The 21,094-nt window shown below is 38.3% G+C and overlaps 1 protein-coding gene across 1 annotated transcript in view; it reads right to left on the bottom strand.

Annotated features, from left to right (window-relative positions):
* Positions 1–315: 315 nt before the first annotated feature.
* The window catches only part of LOC123246075 (Fc receptor-like protein 2), a 32,462-nt gene continuing 11,683 nt past the window's right edge, over positions 316–21,094 (bottom strand). Inside the window, exons 3-12 of the mRNA XM_044675022.1 lie at positions 20,539–20,796; positions 20,085–20,369; positions 18,807–19,094; positions 17,047–17,325; positions 16,748–16,858; positions 8,463–8,490; positions 7,601–7,683; positions 6,857–6,925; positions 538–569; positions 316–454 (exon numbers count right to left, since the gene is read on the bottom strand). Of these exons, the coding sequence (XP_044530957.1) occupies positions 329–454; positions 538–569; positions 6,857–6,925; positions 7,601–7,683; positions 8,463–8,490; positions 16,748–16,858; positions 17,047–17,325; positions 18,807–19,094; positions 20,085–20,369; positions 20,539–20,796 (1,559 nt within the window). The 3' untranslated portion in view covers positions 316–328. The remainder of the gene's footprint in view (positions 455–537; positions 570–6,856; positions 6,926–7,600; positions 7,684–8,462; positions 8,491–16,747; positions 16,859–17,046; positions 17,326–18,806; positions 19,095–20,084; positions 20,370–20,538; positions 20,797–21,094) is intronic.

The following is a 21,094-nucleotide window of genomic DNA, read 5'->3' as shown; positions in this document are numbered from 1 at the left end:
TTTTATGTGTAGAGTACCTTAATGTAGATTCTTTTTGGTTCATATTTTTTTTAATGTGATGATTTATTGTTTTATTTGGCACAGTTTCTTACTATTTTTGAGACGATTTTAGAGGGGATGACTTTGGTTGGACCTTTTCATTATTTTTATTTTCCCACAACCATGTCTTATCCAAAGCTCTGGCACCTCTTGATGCTCACTGAATAAAGCCTATACTAGCTCTACCTCAGAGGAGCTAAAGAAAGAGTACCAGGAAAGAAAGCAAACTGAAAAGTAAACTGAAAGTCCCTGAAGAATGCAAATGGGTGTTGGTTCTGGGATCACAAAGTCAGGAGAATAGGATATTTTCATAATTTTCTGTATCATCTTCATGGTTCCTATCCATATTCTTATTGTTCCTTGTTGAATTACTAGGGCTATATGTCTTCACATCAGAATACAAAACTGAGAAGTCCTAGAAAGAAAAAAAATAAATGAAGACATGTAGAAGAAAGAAAGAAGAAATATATGAGTGGAAAACCAGGGAATATGACTCACCATTTTTTCTGGAGGGCTCTCTGAGTTGTTTGCTGTGGAGGAAAAGGGACATTGAATTGTGGGCCATGACTTTCCTACTTAAGAGGATATAGCTCATATTTTATGTCCTAGAGTGAGAACCCCTGTGCCCTCTCTTTTGCTTCCCTCTACAGTGGGGTTTTTCCTTTTTCTTCTGTATTTAATTTCTTTTTCTTTTTTTTAAAACCCTTACCTTCCATCTTGGAGTCAATACTGTGTATTGGCTCCAAGGCAGAAGAGTGGTAAGGGCTAGGCAATGGGGGTCAAGTGACTTTCCCAAGGCCACACAGCTAGGAAGTGTCTGAGGTCACATTTGAACCTAGGACCTCCCATCTCTAGACCTGGCTCTCAATCCACTGAGCTACTCAGCTGCCCCCTTCTCTATCTAATTTCTAACCAAGACAGTGTTGGGAGCAAAGCCTGAAACCCTATCAAGGTAAAGCTCAAGGGACATGGAAGGCACCCTCAGCAAGACTAAGGCCATAGACCAGTCAATTAGTCATATAGCTCACTCCTCACCCTGAGACCTCAAACCCCTCTTCCCCCACCCCCATTTGTACTAGATGTACCTGCAAAATCACTAATGTATGCTTTTCCTTGGGAATCTAAGCTAGGCCGTTATATGTTGATTTATGATCCTATGGAATCCTTTGTGTAGCCTCAATGAGGTAAACAAGACTATCTTATATCACTTTACCAATCATTTATTTTCATTTTGTATGTGAAAGCTTGTGCACAAACCCCAGCCTGGTTTGCTCTCTCTATAAAACAGAAGCTACAGCAAATAAAATTTGCCTTGATTAGCTATCAGCTCTTCTCAGACCTCCTGATATTTGTATCTTGCATCATCTTCCTTACCCCTTCCTGGGGACCCTTGAATAATTTGTCAGGCAAGGCTTGACAAGATAGCTTTATGTTTTATCTGTTATTTAACTCTTGCCTTCTACTAAATTTCTTTAAAACCCCATGGATCTTTGAATCTTCCATTAAAATTCCATTCACAGTGCCTTTCTCCTCCTCCAGTCCTCACCAAAAGAATGCCTGAAGATTCACTGCTTTGGGTATTTGCTTTTTGTTTTTATGATCATGAGAACCTGACAGGGACTCCTGGTTGCTAAGGATGTCTATAATTTCTCTCTTAATGTAATCATCTCTAATGATCAGCACATTCCATAATAGATGCCTACAAGATTTGTGGTTCTTAACTTGTCCTTTGATCCCTCTTAGAGAGGATCCATTAGTGAAGGGAGGGGACAAGTGTGTTCTCACTATGCACATTAGAAACTAGACAGTCAAATGTCTAAAAAAAAGCCAGATTCCATGAGATAGTAGTTTTCTAGAAAGAATCATGAAGAGGAGTTACTCAGTGATGTCTCTATATCCTCTCCCAAAAGACTTCAATGGAGGCAAGGAGGAAAGAGGTTAGCCTAATCTCTCACTATTCTTCCTTCTCAGAAAGTGCCTGGTAGAGTGAAAGGAGCAGATGTAGGAGATCATTGTACACAGAGACTGATACACGGTGGTACAACTGAACATAATGGACTTCTCTACTAGCAGCAATGCAAAGATCCAGAGCAAGGCTGAGGGACTTATGAGAAAGAAAACTAGCCACATTCAGAGGAAGAACTGTGGGAGGAGAAACACAGAAGAAAAACAACTGCTTGAACACATGGGCTGATGGGGATATTATTGGGGATGTAGACGCTAAATGATAACTCTAGTCCAACTATCAATAATATGGAATTAGGTCTTGATCAATGATACATGTAAAACCCAGTGGAATTGTGCATCGGCTAAGGGGGGATAGAGGGGCTTGGGGCAGAGAGAAAGAACATGAAATATGTAACTAGGGGGAAATATTCAAAGTAAAAATTTTAAAGAAAAGTGCCTGGTAATAGGAACCTGGGAAGCAGCTAGTCACTAGTCACATAAGAATACCATCTTTCTACTATGTCACCCAGAGGCATTTTTGTAGCCTCATTCTTCCATTTGTACCTCTTGCCCTTGTCTTATGTTAATTATTGAGAACTCATTACCTTTAGAAGATCCAAGCTTCCCCATAAAACATCTTTCTGCTACATTGGCAGCAATTGTGCCCCACTTCATCTCCCTGTTTTGCCATCTTTTGTGCTGGGAACAGTAATAAAATCAATACTACTATTGCTTATGGAAAAGGCATATCAGTTGATTATCTCATGACTCCACTTGCTATCTCTATAACTTTGCTTTACCCTGGGTTTTGCTCAACAATATGAGTGGTCCCCCCCTTTCAGAATGTAAACTCCTTGAGCATGGGGACTGCTCTTTTGACTTTGTATAATCAGTACCATCAAATGGACTATGCTCAGAGTTGCCCTTCCTGTTTCTGGTTGGTTACGTGAGATCTTTGTGATCTTCATTTGGCCATGTGGTAACAATGCTGAAAGAGCTTGGTGTTTTGAAATGATGGAAGGATGTCCTCATTGACTGCTAAGTAGCTGATTGTGACAGTAGCTGGAGGGTTTGCTGGTACTACTAGCATTAGAAGTAGCAGTGCTTCAAATTGTCTTGTTGTATCTTGTCTATACATAATTATTTTCCTTTTTTTGTATCCCCAGGGATTAATCCAGTGCCTGACCTTCTAGGTACTTAAAAATACGTGTTGACTTAATTCAAATGAACAAAAGATACAACATATATGAGAATAGGAGACAAGACTGGGGGAGCTGAGCAAAGAGGTGCAAAAGGCAAAAATTTCACTGCCTGGTTGCTCCATCTTTCTCCGGTGTTAGTGGCCAAATTGGGAGTTTTTGAGTTTTAATTTGAGAGAATATGTATCAAACAGTAAAGGAATATCTTCTTTCTCTTCCAGAAGGGTAGAAGCTGGTTCTGATGTTTATTCTGTTCTTGAAAGTTATATTTATAACATGTTTTAATAGTTCTAATTTCTTTTGTGGTTTGGATAAGGATGACTGAGTAATTGCCATGGTCCATCCAAAACCACCAGGCTTTCTTCTGTCTGAAGGCTGAGACCAGTGGGAATTGTAGGGGTTCATTACTTGCCACAAAGAAAAGTTGGAGACTTTCTCTTTTTTTGACTGACACAACTCTTCACTCACTTGCCATTGCTATGGAGCAAGAAATGGCCAATGAACCATTCAGTGTATACCATACACAGATGTACATTCTTCTTAGTTTTGTATTACCGGATTGAGGGGAACATCACAAACTTCTCTCATATTATCTTTTCCCAGGAAGACAACTCTAAACATGTTCCAAGAAATGATTCACATTATATTTGTGTCTCCAACATTCAGCACAGTGCCTATCCCACAAATGCCTTTTTAAAAATTAATTTATTAATTCATTTACTAGGGAATGGGTGACTTTCATAGCTCTTATAATTTTGAGGTTTAGGACTTGGGTAGGGAACAGATGGTATCAGAATAGTTAGCTGGCTCCATGACTATACTCAGCAAGGCTTACTTCATGTAGCAAAGAAAAGGAGCACTATGATGATTGAGGATACATTTTCAAATGGTTCCATGAATTTAAGAACGTTTGGGAAGGTCTAGGAACTGACTAATTAGGAGGAGCTAAAAAGAAACTAAACAACACATAGTTATAGGCTTATAAGAAGTGACCATAAGACCAAAAGGCAGTTCCCCCTGGAAGGGTCATTATCCTAGTGACTGTATGTATGATAAAGAAGGCTATTATTAAATCCCAAGGAAAAAAAATCTACTATTGGAGATCTGTTTTAATAGTCATTGCTCATAAGGATCTTAGTTCTAGAGTCAAAAGAAACTTTAGAGATAATCAAATACAACCTTGCCATTTTAAAGATGAGGAAACTGAGGCCCTAGGATTACAGTGGTCTATCTAAATTCACTGGTAATAAGTAAATCCTTAATTCAAATGCAGGTCTTCTGATCTCAAATCCAGTTCTTTTTTCCCCCTTACACTGTGCTGTCTCTAATAAGCTTCAGAAATGTCCTCTTCGCAATACCCTTACTCTATAATATTCTGGATTATTGTACCTGTGTGTGTCTCTTTCCTGTTCCCACTACTGTTCTTCTGATAATAAGCTCTATGGGGGAAAGGATTATTATCTAAACTTTATTTTTTCCCTTAACTCTTTACATGATCAGTACTTAATATTTGCTGAGCTGAATTGAATTGATCCAGAGTCAAAATTTTAATTTTAATTCCTTTTCTCTATACTTTCCCCATTGGCAGTATCATCATTCCTATGCCTTCATCATATTTCCAACTACTTGGTTGGATATCTCCATCTGGATGTTATACCTTCACTTATGTTATACCTTCATCTATTCAGTGATTCCCAAAGTGGGTGCTACCGCTCCCTGGTGGGTGCTGCAGCGATCCAGGGGAGTGGTGATGGCCACAGGTGCATTTATCTTTCCTGTTAATTGCTATTAAAATTAAAAAAATAATTTCCAGGGGGGCTAAGTAATATTTTTTTCTGGAAAGGGGGCAGTAGGCCAAAAAAGTTTGGGAACCACTGAATCTCAAAATGCCTCTTTTCTACTCCCCCCACTTCAATCATCCACTATTTCAGACCTTTTTTCTGTTAATCAAATCAGTACTACCATTGTTTCTGAAAAAAGTATGTGGATTGATTGCTTTGTGACTCCTCAGACCAAAATTCCTTTCACTGGCCATTGTTTCCCTACTATGTGCTATCTCCCTTTATCAGAAGATAGATTCTTTGGCAGCAAGGATGCTCACTTTTAAATTTATATCTTTGAAGTTTAACCAGTTCCTGGCACATAGTACCATAGCAGTGCCTGGAACATAGCAAACACTTGATGAACACTTTTCTTTCATTTATTCATTCATTGTACGACAGTTTTCTTATTGGTTCATACTTGAATTCTTGGAGTATTCTTTGACTTTATTCTCATAATTTCCTCATTGGCTTTTCTTCTCACCTCCCAACTCAATCACTTACAAAATGTTGTCAATTTCTATCTCTCAATCACCATTTGTGACTCTCGAATTTTTGCTCCTTTGCCTTTCTTGTTCTCTCAGCCACCACATTAGCTTAGATCATCATTGCCCTCGTCATCATCTTTCTGTTTCAATAATCTCATCAGTAGTCTCCTTGACTTTAGTATTTCCCATTTCCATTCTGTATTGTATAGTGCTATCAAATTAATTTTAAAAGCATAGCTCTGAAGTAATACATGTATAACCCAGTAGAATTGCTTGTCTGCTCCAGGAGGGGGAGAGAAGAGGGGAGGGAGAGAACATGAATCATGTAACCATGGGAAAAAATATTTAAAATAAATAAATAAATAAAATTTAAAAATTAAATAAAATTAGATGTGAAAAAAAGCATAGCTCTGATCATGTTACTTTCATGCTTAGAATATTTGATGATCCCCTACTATCCATATAGTACAATACAAACTTCTCAGTCTGGCATTCAAGACCCTATACATTATAACCCCAACTTACCTTCTCAGACATGCTCTACTGTTCCCCAGGGCATATGTCAAATAAGACCATTCTTCATTTCCATGATATACTCAGGAAATCCCTGATTTTGTACCTTTCAGACTGTACCTTATTTTGGAAATTCCCTCCTTCCTCTTCCCTTTATCTCATTCTGGCCATTGTGGCTATTGAAGTTTATGCTTTATTTAAGTCCCTGCTCAAATGCCACTCTCACTATGAAATCTTCCATGGTCTTCCCTAGTTGGAATGGAACACTTCCTCCTTTGACTTATCCATGGAACCTTTTTACTACCTTATACTTTTCTTTCTCTTTTCTACTTACATTGTTCTGGTTTGATTTATAATTATGTTGCCATATTATTCTTCTAGGTAGTGAGTTGCTTTAGGGTAAGAACTAGGTCTAAGTTCCTCATTGTGTCCTAATGCACCATAGAATGTAAACCTGACAGAATAAACTAAATACATGTGCTAAATAGAACTTTCATTTTTCTGCATGATAGACTACACCATGAAATTATCTGTCTCTAATGACAGGATATAGCAGAGAAAACAAACTTTCTCAGGAAATCAAGATTAAAGATTCACATCACAGGCTCTTAGAATCATGAAAAGAAGCAACATGGTCATACCATCCAACCCACTTCCTTATATACAGAACTCTTCAGCCACCTTAACCCACTGATAGTCAACCAGGCTCTGTGAAATATCTCTAGTAATGAAGAATTTATTGCCTTACAAAGAAGACCATTCCATTTTGAAATGTTTCGATCAACTGATACATGCCATAAACTCCAACAAAGATATGATTCTGAATTGCAACCACTGCCCAATATTTTACCTGTGTCTAGTCTCCCCTGATTTATACTCCAGACTTCAGAATAGATCACATCCTCAATGAATGGAGTCACTGGAAGAGAAAAAAAGTTTTACTGAAGGTCCTCCTAGCCACTATCTCAGACCACTGAATCTTCTGTACATTCATGTCCTATGCAATATTGCTCACCATCATTCTAGAAAAGTCATAATATCCTGGATCAAGAACTAGAAGAAATTCAGATGCCAGCTCAACCAACTTTCTCATTTTATACATTAGTAAGCCAAAGTTCAAGGAGAATGTGACCTTGGCACACACAGAAAAGAGTAGAGGCAAGATCTGAACCCAAGGTCCTTGTCTCCATTTCCAATATTCTTTCCACTGTTGATTTATTGTGAGTGACTGGGCTTAAGCAGAGTCTCTCCCCACTCCATGACCCAATTCCCTTCAGGAGTTTAGGAGTGGTTCAGTGGTTAGACCCAGAGTTAGAAAGACCTGAGTTCAAATCCAACCTCAGGTACCTACTAGCTGTGTGAACCAGGGCAAGTCACTTAATTTCTGATTGCTTTGATTTCCATAATTGCAAAATGCGGATGATAGTCCCTACCTTGCAGGGTTGTCCTAAGTATCAACAGAGATAATATTTTTTAAGAAGCCTTAGAATAATACTTGGCATATTATTGGTGCTAGATAAGTATTTATTTCCTTCCCTTTTCCTGACTTCATGCACCTACACTGGAAACCTAATCCAAAGGGAAAAGACTTTACCATTGGTATATACTGGCTGCAGCTCCATTGGGGTGGTTGATTTTAAGTGGCCTGATTCTTGGAGGTGTGTGACAGGTGGGTCCCTGTGAGACACAGAAACACATGATATGTCTTGGGACAATGACAGCATTAAATTGAGTGACTCTGTCAGGAAGAGAGCTCTGAGAGAAAGGAGATAGGATGGGAGGAACAAGATATAGGGAAGTCAAGAGTTCTGGAAAGATTATGAAATGGTTTATATGAAATGAAATCTTATAGGAGAAACAGAATCATAGAGTAGTCCAAAGGGGATTCTCAATTAGAAGATGAGATATGAAAGCCTAGGAACAGGTTCCAGAGGGTGGATACCTGGATAACAATATCTCACTGGTGAATTGGCAAATCTGGGTCCTTGGCTGGTTCAATTGAATCCTTATCCTTATAACTGTCATGTGGAAAAGGCATTGATGGAACACTTTTCTGGGTTCTTGTTCTTGGGCTGAGCCATATGTAGAATGAGTTATAGACAAACTCAGGACAAGATAAGTAAGGACTTATAAATAATTTTAGCCTAAGATTCTCATATGAACTGAATTAGAGAATACACAGACAAATATACATCATAAAATAAGTCTCCAAGTTAAATATTTAAACAAACATGATATTAATGGTTAGTCTAAGCAGAGCAGTAAATGGATAGCCAAGGTGGTGAGTTAGGGCTCCGGGCAGTAACAGGGTCCTGGAAGTTGTTTTTGCTTTTCCCTACGCAAAACCTAAACACATTTTGCCCAAGAAACAAATGACAGAGATGAGACCCAATTCCATGTTTTTGCAGTGGGGACACACAGAAAATATGATAAAACAGAAGAGGCAGAGAACTCACCTGGAAGGCTCTGGGGCAGAACTTCCTCCTGAAAGCAAAGGAGAAGAGTATACTAACAGAGGAATGGAACAATAGTTTCCTTCTTTCCTTCCTCCCTCTCTCCTTCTCTCCCTCCTTTCCTCTTTCCCTCCCTCTCTCCTTCCTTTTGTCTTTCCTTCCTTCATTCTTTCCTTTGTTCCTTCCTTTGTTCCTTCTTTCCTCTTTTTCCTTCCTTCCTTTCAATCCTCCCTCCCTCTCTCCTTCCCTCTCTTCCTCTATATCTAAGAGTTCATGAATCTATAGTTAGTGGCTAATATGTTGTTGTTGACTTGCCAAGCTTTGGTAAAGATAAACTATAAATGAATAGCTTACATTTAGAATGACAATTTTGTATTGTTTCATAGGCTTAAAACTTGTCTTTGTAATAATGCTACAAATTTCCAGTGAGTATAAATACTGGCTTATCCTTCCTGAGATCTAATGTCCAATACTTGGCTGTGCTATTAGCTTTGTCAGCTAATGTAAAGCATGTAAAGCATGGTTGTATAACATTTGGATGAAGACCAAATGGGAAGAACAAACAGAAACAGACTATTTTCATTGGCTTATATGATAGGCCACTTGGAAAAAAAAAACCAGGAAAGAGATGAGTTAAAGAAATAGATCATAAATCTGCACCAAGGCCATAGGTCAGCAATGATGAACCTTTTAGAGATGGAGTGCTGGACCCTGTCCCCACCCCCACCCCCCCAAGACTGAGTGCCATGCGTACCCCCTTACCCCAAAAAGGTGTGCTATGCTGCGCTTTTTGTGGTGGCAAAAAACTGGAATACAAGGGTATGCCCTTCTATTGGGGAATGGATGAACAAATTGTGGTATATGCTGGTGATGGAATACTATTGTGCTCAAAGGAATAATGAACTGGAGGAATTCCATGTGAACTGAAAGACCTCCAGGAATTGATGTAGAGTGAAAGGAGCAGAGCCAGAACAACATAGTACACAGAGACTGATACACTGTGGTAAAATCAAATGTAATGGACTTTGGTACTAGCAGCAATGCAACGATCCATAACAATTCTGAGGGACTTATGGGAAAGAACCTTACCCACATTCAGAGGAAGAACTGCAGGAGTAGAAACACAGAAGAAAAGCAACTGCTTGAACACAAGGGTTGAGGTGGACATGATTGGGGATGTAGATTCGAATCTACCACACCAATGCAACTATCAACAATTTGGAAATAAGTCTTGATTGATGACACATGTTAAAAACAGTGGAATGCGCATTGGCTTTGGGGGAGGAGGTGAGGGGGGGAAGGGGAAAGTAAAAACACAAATCATGTAACCATGATAACTTTTCTAAAAAATAAAAAATTATTTAAAAAAATAAAGTGCTTCCACATGAAAAAAAAATAAAGATAAGGATACAAAGGCAAAAAAAAAAAAAAAGGTATGCTATGCCCCTCCCCCACCACATGCTGGGTATGCCATCCCCCCTTACCCCACACAGGGGAGGAAGGAAGTACTCCCATTGGGCTGATGGGCAAATGGATGGGTGAAGTGAGGAATGTCCTCAGCAAGTGTAGAGGGGGAGGGGAGAGACCCAAGTGCTCTGCTCCCCTCCAGCTCTGCTGCCTATGAGCTGCCCACCTTATCCCTTTTGCATTCACATTGGGCTGCTGGGCAGAGGGACTGTAGATGTGAAAAAAATGTCCTCAGGCTTGGTGGAGAGGAGCAGCTCCACCTGAGTCCCTCTGCCTTTCTAGTAAAGAACTCTTATGTGGGGAGGACAACCACATGCCCACAGAGAGCATTCTGCATGTCATCTTTGGCACCTATGCCATAGGTTTGCCATAGTTTAATACTATAGGTCATCTATTATGGTCAGCTTTTCTACTAGTATAAGTTAAGAAATAAAATTTTAAGCCTTTATTCAGTGTTTCAGACTTTTAAAATGCTTTTTAAAAAATCGGTTACCTCATTTATTGTAAAAAAAAAAACACAACCCTCTACAATCTGTGAAGTAGGCATGATAGAATAGTTATTACATTTGCTCATTTGCTTGTAACAAGAGAGGAAAGAAATTGAGACTCAAAGAGATTAAGTCAATCACTCAACATCATACAAATTAATGCCAGTTTTAGGAACATAACCTAATTCTCTTGATTATTTAGTTCTTCTTTAACTACATCAACCTGTGATTCTCAGGTATCCTATCTTTTTAAATGCTTATTACTTACTGTGATATTTATTATCACAATTTATAATCACAAAATAACTGATATTTACAAATAGAGTTAAGGTTCATAAAGTATTTTGCACATGCATTCCATAGCTTGGTCCTTATGCAAAACCTGTGCATTTAATACTATAGGCATTAATATGCCTGTTTTGAAGGTTAGGAAACTTAGTCTGCATTGGCTTTGTTTTGCCCTACTCATACAAGTAGTGTCTAAGATGGGATTGAAATGCCATGACACAACATGGTACAATTGAAAGAATGATAAATTTGGAACCAGAGGAACTGAATTTGAATTCCAGCTCTGCCACTTCATATCTATGGGGTCTTTATCAAGTTACTTAACTAATCAATGCCTACTTATCCCGTGCAATTTATTCATTCAAATTGAAAAGGGAGCAAAGCAAGTCTTTTATTCACCACTTATTGCTTCGTAATATAGAGTCTGACCTCCATTATACATGTATTCCACCATGAAATGATCTGGGAGGGAAGGATGGGCATGCTTCGGAGAGAAAGTTGAATTTTACCAAGGTGCCTGGCAAAATGCTGTTTTGGGGTGCCAAGATATTGTTTGGATTAACTACCCAATTCCACTCCTCATTTTTAACTTTCCACCTTCTTAGCAGCAGATTTCTCACCCTGGGAATGCCTCTGCCCTGCATCCCTTTCTTCTGATTGGTGTATTCCTGGACTCAAACATCATTTCATGAGGTTCCCAGGTCATGCTTACTCACTTCATTCTCGGCTCTACTCCTCACTCTCCAGACATTCTATTCTCACCAGGATCCTTGCTCTCCTGCTGGTGTCATTTCCCCTTTTTCCAGCTCCATTTATGTGTTGACTTTCCCAATCAGAATCCTTGAACATTAAAGGTAGGGACTGTCTCCCCCCCCCCTTTTTTTTGCTTGTATTTGAATCCCCAAGGTTTAATAAATCTCTCCCTCTCTCTCTTTCTCTCTCTCTCTTTCTCTCTCTGTTTTTCTCTCTTTTTTAATCTTTATATCTATGAAGCACACACTTGGTTTATAAGGAAAAGGCAGTTAATTTGTGCAAGAGAAGATGGAACAGAATGAAGAAATGTTGGAGAGTGAGATAGATATTGCAGATGAGTTCTACAATTGGCTATGACAGAGAAGGTTGGATACAACTCATTTCCCTCCCACACATTAGCTGATCACATAACCCTTGGGAGTTCCTTGGGATTGAACTCATCTTCCAGTAGGTCCCAGTTCCTACTTTATTTTTAATTTTTTTATATACTAATATTTTAATTCAATTTCAAAAAGTACTAAAATACATTTTAGTGATTTTGTTAAATATTTTCTGATTGCATTTAAAAATCTCTGTCTTGGAATAAATATTGAAGTATTTTAGAATAAATACTGAAGAAGAATAGAAAGGGCTAGGCAAGGGGGTTAAGTGATATGCCCAAGATCACATAGCTAGAAAGTGTTTGAGGCCAGATTTAAACCCAGGAGCTCTCTTTTTTAGGCCTGGCTCTTAATCCACTGAGCCACTTGACTTGCCCCCATTACATTTTTTTTTTAAATTAACTTTCTTTAAAAAATTTTTGAGTTTCAAATCTCTCCTTATACATGCAAAGTCATGCAAAACATTTCTATAAATTAATCATGTTGCAAAAGAAAACACACATGAGCAAGAAAAAAAGCAGGAGAAAAAAGTAGGCTTCAATCTGTACTCAGACTTTATCTGCTCTCTCTGAAGGTGTTTAGCATTTTTCTTTATTGGTCCTTTGGAATTGTCTCATATCATTGTTTTGATCAGACAAACTAAGTCTTCACAATTGATCATCCTTATAATATTGTTGTTTCTATATGTAATGTTCTCTTGGTTCTGGGGACTTTACTTTGTATCAGTACAAAGTAAGACTTCAGATTTTTCTTTTATATTTTTTCTAAATTATATCAATATAATTTTAATAATTGTTTTCTTAATTTTTGTGATCCGTGTTCTCCACCTTCCTCCATATCCTCTCCCCTCACTAAATCAGCAGGTAATATGACTTAGATTGCCCATATGCTATCATGCAATATATATTTCCATGTTTGTCATTTTGTGAAAGATAGCTTGTTTTTTAAAAATCTGGCAATATGTTATTTTCCTCCAATTACATATAAAAACAATTTTTAACATTAAAAAATTTGAGTCTTGACTCTCTCACACATCTCCACTCATTGAGGCAGCAAACAATGTGATATAGATTTTATACATTCAATCATAAAACAACTTTTCCCATATAAATTCTTCTGTGGAAGTAAACTCAAACAAAAAAAATGAAGAAAGTGAAATAGAGTATGGTTTTGTTTGGATTCAGATTCCATCAGTTTTTCCTTTGGAAGTAGATGACTTTTTCATCATGAGACCTTTGGAATTGTCTTGGATTGTTGTATTGCAGAGAATAGATAATTCAATCACATTCTTTTATCATACCATATTTCTGTTATTGTATATAATGGTCTCATGGTTTTCTGCTCACTTCACTATGTATCAAAAAGTCTTTCCAGGTTTTACCGAAATCCTCCTGCTCAGTTTTTGTAGCATAATTTTGTTCCATTATGATAATATACTATAATTTACTTATTTATTCCCCAATTGGTGGGTATTTCCTCACTTTCCAATTCTTTGCCACCACAAAAAAATGCTTTAAATAATTTTATACATATATATTCTTGGGGGCAGCTGGGTGGCTCAGTAGATTGAGAACCAGGCTCAGAGACGGGAGGTCCTGGGTTCAAATCTGGCCTCAGACAGTTCCTACCTGTGTGACCCTGGGCAAGTCACTTGACCCCCATTGCCTAGTCCTTACCACTTTTCTGCCTTAGAACCAATATACAGAATCGATTCTAATATGGAAGGTAAAGGTTTAAAAAAATTTTTTTTTATATATAGGTCCTTTAAAAAATATCCTTAAAATATAGAACTTATAATGGCTTTGTTGCATCAAAGGATATACACTATTTTATAACCTGTTGGGCATAGATCTAAATTGTTCTCCAGAATAGTTAAATCAGTTTACAACTCCCCCAACAGTGTATTAGTTTCTCAATTTTTCCACATCCCCTCCAACATCTCTCATTTTCCTTTTCTGTTATAATAGCCATTCTGATAGGTATGGGATGGCACCTTAGAGTTGTTTTAATGTGTATTTCTCTAATTAATAGTGACAGAATTTTTTCACAAAACTCTAGATAGCTTTAATTACTTTGAGAACTGCCAGCTCATATTTTTTGACCATTTATCAATTGGGGAATGATTTATATTCTTATACATTTGACTCATTTCTTTATGTAAATTTGAGGAATGAGGTCTTTATTAGAGACCTCAAATTATTGTAAAAGTTTTTTTCATCTTTATGATTACTATGTATTACCTTCCATCCTATTTTCCTCCTTTTGCCCTATTCTCTCTCCTTCCATTCTGTTCATCCTCAAACATACTTTGTTTCTGACTATTGCTTACCCCAGTTTGCCAATTTGCCCTCTCTTCTATCAGCACCACCCCTTCTCTTATCTCCTTCCCCTCCTGTTTTCCTTTAGGATAAGATAGACTTCTATACCTAGTTAAATGTGAATGTTCTCTCTTTCAACCAATTCCAATGAGAGTAAGGTTTAAGCATTCCCCTTCTGGCTTCCTCTATCTTCTTCTCCATTCTAAAAGCTTTTGCATACCTCTTTTATGTGAGATAATTTATCCCAGTCTATTTCTTTCTTCTCCCTTTCCCAATGTATTCCTTTTCTTACTTTTTAATTTTATTTTTTTAGATATCATTCCATCACATACACCTCATACCTTTGGCTTCTGTCTATATATACTCCTTCTAACTGCTCTAATAATGATAAAGTTCTTAGGGATTTACAAGCAGCATAAACAGTTTAACAGAATTGAATCTCTTTTGATTTCTCTTTCCTATGTACATATTTATGTTTCCTTTTAGTCATATTTGAGAGTCAAGTTTTCTATTCAGCTCTAGTCTTTTCATAAGGAATGTTTAGGAGTTTTAGGAGTTCTCTTCTTCATTGAATATCCATTTTTCCCTCTGAAGGATTATACTGTTTTTCTGGGTGATTCTTAGGTGAAGTCCTAGTTCTTTTGCCTTCTGAAATGTCATATTCTAGGCTCTCCAATCCTTTAATATAGAAACTACTAAATCCTGTATTATATTGACTGTGGCCCCATGATATTTGAGTGATTTATTTTTGGCTGCTTGCAATATTTTCTCCTTGACTTGGGAGTTCTGGAACTGGAGTATAATAATCCTGGGAGTTTTCATTTAAGAAATCTCTTTCAGAAGGTGATTGGTAGATTGTTACAATTTCTATTTTACCTTCTCTTTCTAGAATATCAGGACAGTTTTCCTTGATAATTTCTTGAAATATTATGAGTAGGCTCCTTTTTGATCATGGGTATCATAGAAAAGTCTGTTACATTTGATTGTGCCAATTGTGCCACAGCATTTCAGTCTCTGTGCAGAATGTCCTCCTGGTTCTGCTTATTTTGATCCATATTAATTCCTGGAGGTCTTTCCAGTTCACATGGAAATATTCCAGTTCATCATTCCTTTCAGTACAATATCATAAAATTTCAGCACAATAGTATTCTATCACCATCAGATACCACAATTTGTTCAGCTATTCCCCAATCAAGGGATACTCTGTCATTTTCCAATTTTTTGCTACTATAAAAAGCGCAGATATAAATATTTTTGTACAAGTATTTTTCCTTATTATCTCTTTGGGGCACAAACCCAGCAGAGGTATGGCTGGATCAAATGGCAGGTATTCTTTTAAAGACCTTTGGGCATAATTCCAAATTGTAAGGCATATTTTCTTAAATGAGCTTTTGTATTTCCCTTTCCATTTGACCAATTCTACTTTTTAAAGTGTTCTTTTCCTCAGTTAATTTTTGTACCTCTTTTTCCATTTGACATATTCTGTTTTTTAAGGTATATACCTCCTTTATCAAGCTTTAAGCTCTTTTTATCCCATGATTTTCTTGTATCACTTTCACTTCTTTTTCTAATTCTTCTTCTTTCTTTCTTCTTTAATTTTTAAAATATTTTTGAGGTCCTCTAGAAATTCTTTTTTGTGCTTGAGACCATTTCATATTTTTCTTGCAGGCTTTGGATACAGCAGTATTGACTTACCTTCTTCTGAGGTTTGTTTTGTTTTTTCCTGTCACCAAAATAAATTTCCATGTTGAATTTCTATTTTTGTTGTTGTTTGCTCATTTCACAATATTTTTCTTGTCTTTAAACTTTAAAAAATCTGTTAAAAATAGGCTCTGTTCCCATGGTAGATGGAACAGTGTTCCAAGCTTCAGGTTCTTTGCACAGCTGCCTTCAAAGCCAGCTCTGGGGCTCTATAAGTTTTCAGTTCTTCCAAGGTGGTATGATCTAAGGAGTGGTATGTTTAATACTTTCCTGATCTGTATTCTGATTTGTGAGCAACCACAAGTACTCTTTTTCTGCCTTGTAACTATGGTCAGGCCCCCCTGCTCCCCTGCAGCAGCAAGTGCTACTATATGGTCGTGGTCCTCCTTGCCCTGCTATCCAGTATGACCTGGATATTCCAATGGCTAATGTAACAGAGTCCTGCCCTCAAAGCCAGCAGAAGGACCACTGCAATCTCATTCTGACAAGTTCTCTGACCACCTTACCATCTGTGGCTGAGAGCTTTGGAAACCTTTGCTGCTGATTCAGCCACCCCCAAGGCCTTTGTTGGCTTGTTGAAGTGGGCCTGACTCGGCATGTCAGTCTGTACTCTATTCCCAACTTGGTTTGATAGACACCTCCTGCTTATCTTCTAAATTATCTCCTCTTGAAAAATTGTTTCACTCTCCTTTGTGGGTTCTGGCACTCCAGAATTCATTTTGAGGTATTATATCAATGCTATTTGGAAGGGAATTTGGTAGAGATCAGGGAGGTCCTTGTACCTTCTCTGCTTCTTCCTAGCCCTGCTTTAGAGATCTCTATTCTATTTGATGGACTTTGAAGTAAACCTTTTTTCATTGTCTTAACAAAGAATAATCATAGAGACTACAAACCTGATTTCCTTTGGAACTTGAAGTAAACCAGAAGGGCAATAGCAGCAATGACCATGATACCAAGCAAGGACACAGTGATTCCCATGATGAGTAGGTTCCTTTTTTTAGGGTCTGAGAAGAAAGAGAGAGCAACATAAACAAGAGTTCTAGAGTGTAAGGGAATAAACTTCTTCAATATCAAGGGTGGCTCATTCTCAGAAAGTACTGATTTGTGGACCAATATAACAGGAAGCGTTTAAAACAAACAAACAAACAATCTCTTGGTAATTCTGGAATGGATCCCAGAACTTCTAACTTACCTGAAATGGAGAGTGACAGCATCTCACTGCGCTGGCTATTAAAACTGTTGTTGGCCTTACAAAAGTAATTCCCAGAATGCTCAGGTGTCACGGAGAGATTAAAGGATGCTGCTCCTCCAAATGGGGCCAATATCTTCTTCAAGATTAAGTCCTTATGATAAAACTGATAAAAGATTGGAGCAGAACCTCGGAGGGCTTCGCATCGAAACTCCACCACATCCCCTGCAATAGCCTGCATCCCAATTGCACTGAGAGTGAGAAGAGGCTGAGCCACTGGAACTGATGGAGACAACAAAACATATCAGAGAATAGTTCTAGCATTAAAATATGCCCATGAACACATATCTGAAAGGTGTCTATCACAAATATTTTTCTGTAGAAATTCTTGGCTCCCATAGTCCCTAAATTCCAGATTTTACACTGTGACATTTTCTAGAGTTATGTTGGCAAACTTATGGCATGTGTGCTAGAGGGAGCTGCTCCCCTCCCCCTCTCCACCGCACCTGAGAACATTTTTCACATCACCCCCCCCTCTGCCCATCAACCATCAAATGGGAATGCTTCCTCCCTCCACTCTCTAGGGTAAGGGCGGGGTTCACATGTGGTGTGAGGGTTGTAGTTTGGGCGCTCGATCTCTAAAAGGTTCACTATCACTGTCCTAAAATGTTATTTTAACATCATTATTTTGAATCAGCGACTTAAATAAAAGAATATGATGGTATGTTAGGCAAAACTGCAGGTGAATGAAAACTAGGAGAGCTAGTAATCCAAATAACATTGCCAGGATGAAAAATATTTTAGTAACTGAATCTTAAGTTGAACAAGATAAAATTTAATAATGACAATTTTAAATTTTATATTTAGTTAAAAAGTGAGCTTAAGAAATAGAAGACAGATAAAGCATGGTAAGGGAACATTTCATCTAAAAAGAATCTAGGGATTTTAGTGAACCACAAGCTCAATATGAATCAATAGTTTGATGTAGCTTGCAAGAAAGCTACTTTGATATTAGGCTGGGTTAAGAAAAGCATAGTGAAATGCTAGTACCACTGTTCTCTGCTATGATCAGTCTATATCTGGAGTATTATATTAATTTTGGGGCATGACATGTAGCATAAGATTTTGATAATCTAGAAGAGTCCAGAGGAAGGATAATGAAGGACTTCAAAATGATCTGACACATGGATTAATTGAGGGAGTTAGGGATGCTTAAGCTGGAGAAAGACAAGACTTAGCTTGACATGATAATGGTTCAAGCATTTAAAGGACTATCTCTGGAAGAGACATTAGTTACATTAATTTTGTTTTGCTTGCCTTCAGGAGGTAGACTTAGAAACTTTGGTGAGGGAAAAGGGAAGTTACAATATGGCAAATTTAGGCTTGATGTAAGGAAAAATATTCCAATGAAAGTCATCCAAAAGTATAATGGGCTATCTTCAGAGGACATGGGTTGGTCTTCACTGAAGATCTCCAAGCAAAGTATGAATAGATATTTATTAAGTAATGGTACACCTGCTCTTCTTGTTCAGATATTGGTTAGGGTAAATGGCATCTGAGGTCTCTTCCAACTCTGACATTTTATGATTTTGTGATTCTGCAATTTCTAGCTAATGTCTATCCAGGCACTGGTTCTCAAACCTTATTCTCTTGATGAAGTCTCCTACCCTCTGCAATTCTGTGGTTTCTGTGAGCCTTTTGGAACCTTCTTAAAACCGCAACATGGACATTGCCTAGGTGGGATATAGGGGAGTAGAACTCACTTATCACAGTGATAGCCACTGAATTGCTGGCAATGGTGCTGATGTTATTGTTAGCAATGCAATGATATTCTCCTTCATCACTCTTCGTCATCATAGACAACACTAACTCATCCTTCAAGGAGTGTTGTGTTCTCCTTTTTATACATTCTTTGGTGTCGTCTTTGAGCCAGCAAAATGTAATATTTCCTGTGCCCTCAGCTACTGAGCAGATGAGGATTAACTTTTCTCCTTCAATCACCTGCGTCTCAGAGGGCTGAGTTTCCAGGAGGATGCCAGCGAGAGGGATTCCTGGGTGAACATAAAGTGACAAATGAAGATCCTGGATCTAGGGGAATTCAGAAATAGCAGGGGAGATTGGAATTACCTTGCATATGACCAGAGGACTTGGATTGGGTAGACAAAGTGAGGAGAAAGGAAATAATGATCACTGTAGATTAGAACTGGGAAAGGGGGAAAATTCCAAATATATTCCTGGTAAGAGGTCAATAGAATCCCAAATCTTTCCCTTATTCAAGCTCCAAGCACTCCACAAAGGTTTCATTGATTTCTCTAGACTGATCTCTTTTGGTCTCTGCCTCTGTTTCCCTCTCCCCTCCCCTCCCCCAACTCCTTCTTCATCAGAGTCAGGATCATACATTTCAGGATTAAATTCTTGAGAGATTGTTGCCTGGGTGGAGCAGATTCTTGTAGGCATGTGATATGTCTAAATCTTTTGTATTCCCCTCAGAACAGAAAATAGTACTAGGCACTTAGTAAATAATAAATATTCTCTGTCGGAGCCAGCTAAGTGGTATATTAAGTAGAGAGATGGGACTGCAGTCAGGGAAATCTGAGTTCAAATCTGGTCTCAGATGCTAGCTGTATCATCTAGAGTAAATGCTTAACTATATCTGTTTCAACTTCCTCAGTTGTAAAATGTGAATCATAATAGCACCCAACTTAGAGGATTGCTGTAAGCTCTTAGCACTGTGCCTGGCACATAGTGGGTGCTTAGTGGATTGCATGTTTCCTTTCTGATGGGTTATTGGTTTGATAGTTTGCAAGGAAAAGCAAGGTTTCAAAGAAGCTGAAATATTGTCAACCCTGAAATTCAGGTTGTCTCTTGATGCTGCTGCACTGGAGAAAGGGTGGAACTCTAGGAAAGTTGGGTAGCTCTCCTTAACATAGCTACTATTTCCAGGGCAACAAGAAAGGGGATATTCAGTCTCCAAAGCCCCAGCTGCTAACCCTGCCCTGTCCTTCACTCCCTACTCCTAGTCCCCCCTTGCTGACACTCACTCTTTACTTGGATCTTCAAGTGTTTGCTCTGTCTATAGACATCCTGAGTCACAGCTTTTGCCTCACACCAATATGATCCTGAATCTTCCCTCCAGATGACTGGGATCTGGAGCACCTGGGAATTCTTCCAGCTGGATGTGATGACTCTGCCATCTCTGAAGAAGGAGAAGTGCAGCTTGGTGTCTGACCTCTGGGAAGGGAGCTGGGTCTCACAGCTCAGGGTCACTGAGGTCCCCTCTGTGGGCTGGGAGGTTGTGGCTTTCAGCTCAGGGGGTGGAAACAGTTCTAGAGAGAGGAGCCCGACAGTGCCTAGTGAGTATCAGAGCTCTTTCTCAGTAAAGAAGAAACACAGATAGATGAAGGAACACACAGATGACTTCATTTCATTTCCCTTCTATGCTCCATCCATGAGTTCCCTACTCCCCTCTTCCTCCCACCCAATTGTAGTTCTTACCTTGGACCTGGAGCTTTACTTCTTTCGAAGTTTCTACAGAATTCCATTTTTTAAACTTGGCCTTACAATTATACCGACCATTGTGCTGTGGATTTACATGGGGGATTGAAAATGTTGAACTTTCACTAACAACAGAAATGGGCTTTTTATTTTTATAGTATGAAATCTCTTTGAGTGAGTAATTCTTCCACGCTCGGCATTGCAGGTTCAGAGTGTCTCCTTCAAACACTAAGTATGGAGTCTGAAGAATCAACCAATCTGTAAGAAACCACAGAAGACTTAATTTACCTCTTACTATCCTTTCCTTCTTTTGATTGTCTTGAAAAGGGAGGGGTCTGTAGAATTCTTGTCATATATTGAGGGCTTCTGGTTTCCCCCTCCTTTGTTTCCCCACATTATTCAATTATATAACCAGTTTCCCTCATTCCAAAACAAAGATCTTTTTCTCAGATGATCGCTCATTTCGTAAATTCCCCAAAACATTTCTGTATCTGGAAGGGGAATTTCATTGACTCAAGCTCAAATCCAACTTCACACACTTACTACCTGTGTAGCC

Source organism: Gracilinanus agilis, chromosome 4 (assembly GCF_016433145.1).
Source record: "Gracilinanus agilis isolate LMUSP501 chromosome 4, AgileGrace, whole genome shotgun sequence".
NCBI classification, from domain to species: domain Eukaryota; kingdom Metazoa; phylum Chordata; class Mammalia; order Didelphimorphia; family Didelphidae; genus Gracilinanus; species Gracilinanus agilis.
This window is presented reverse-complemented; position numbering and strand designations above follow the sequence as displayed.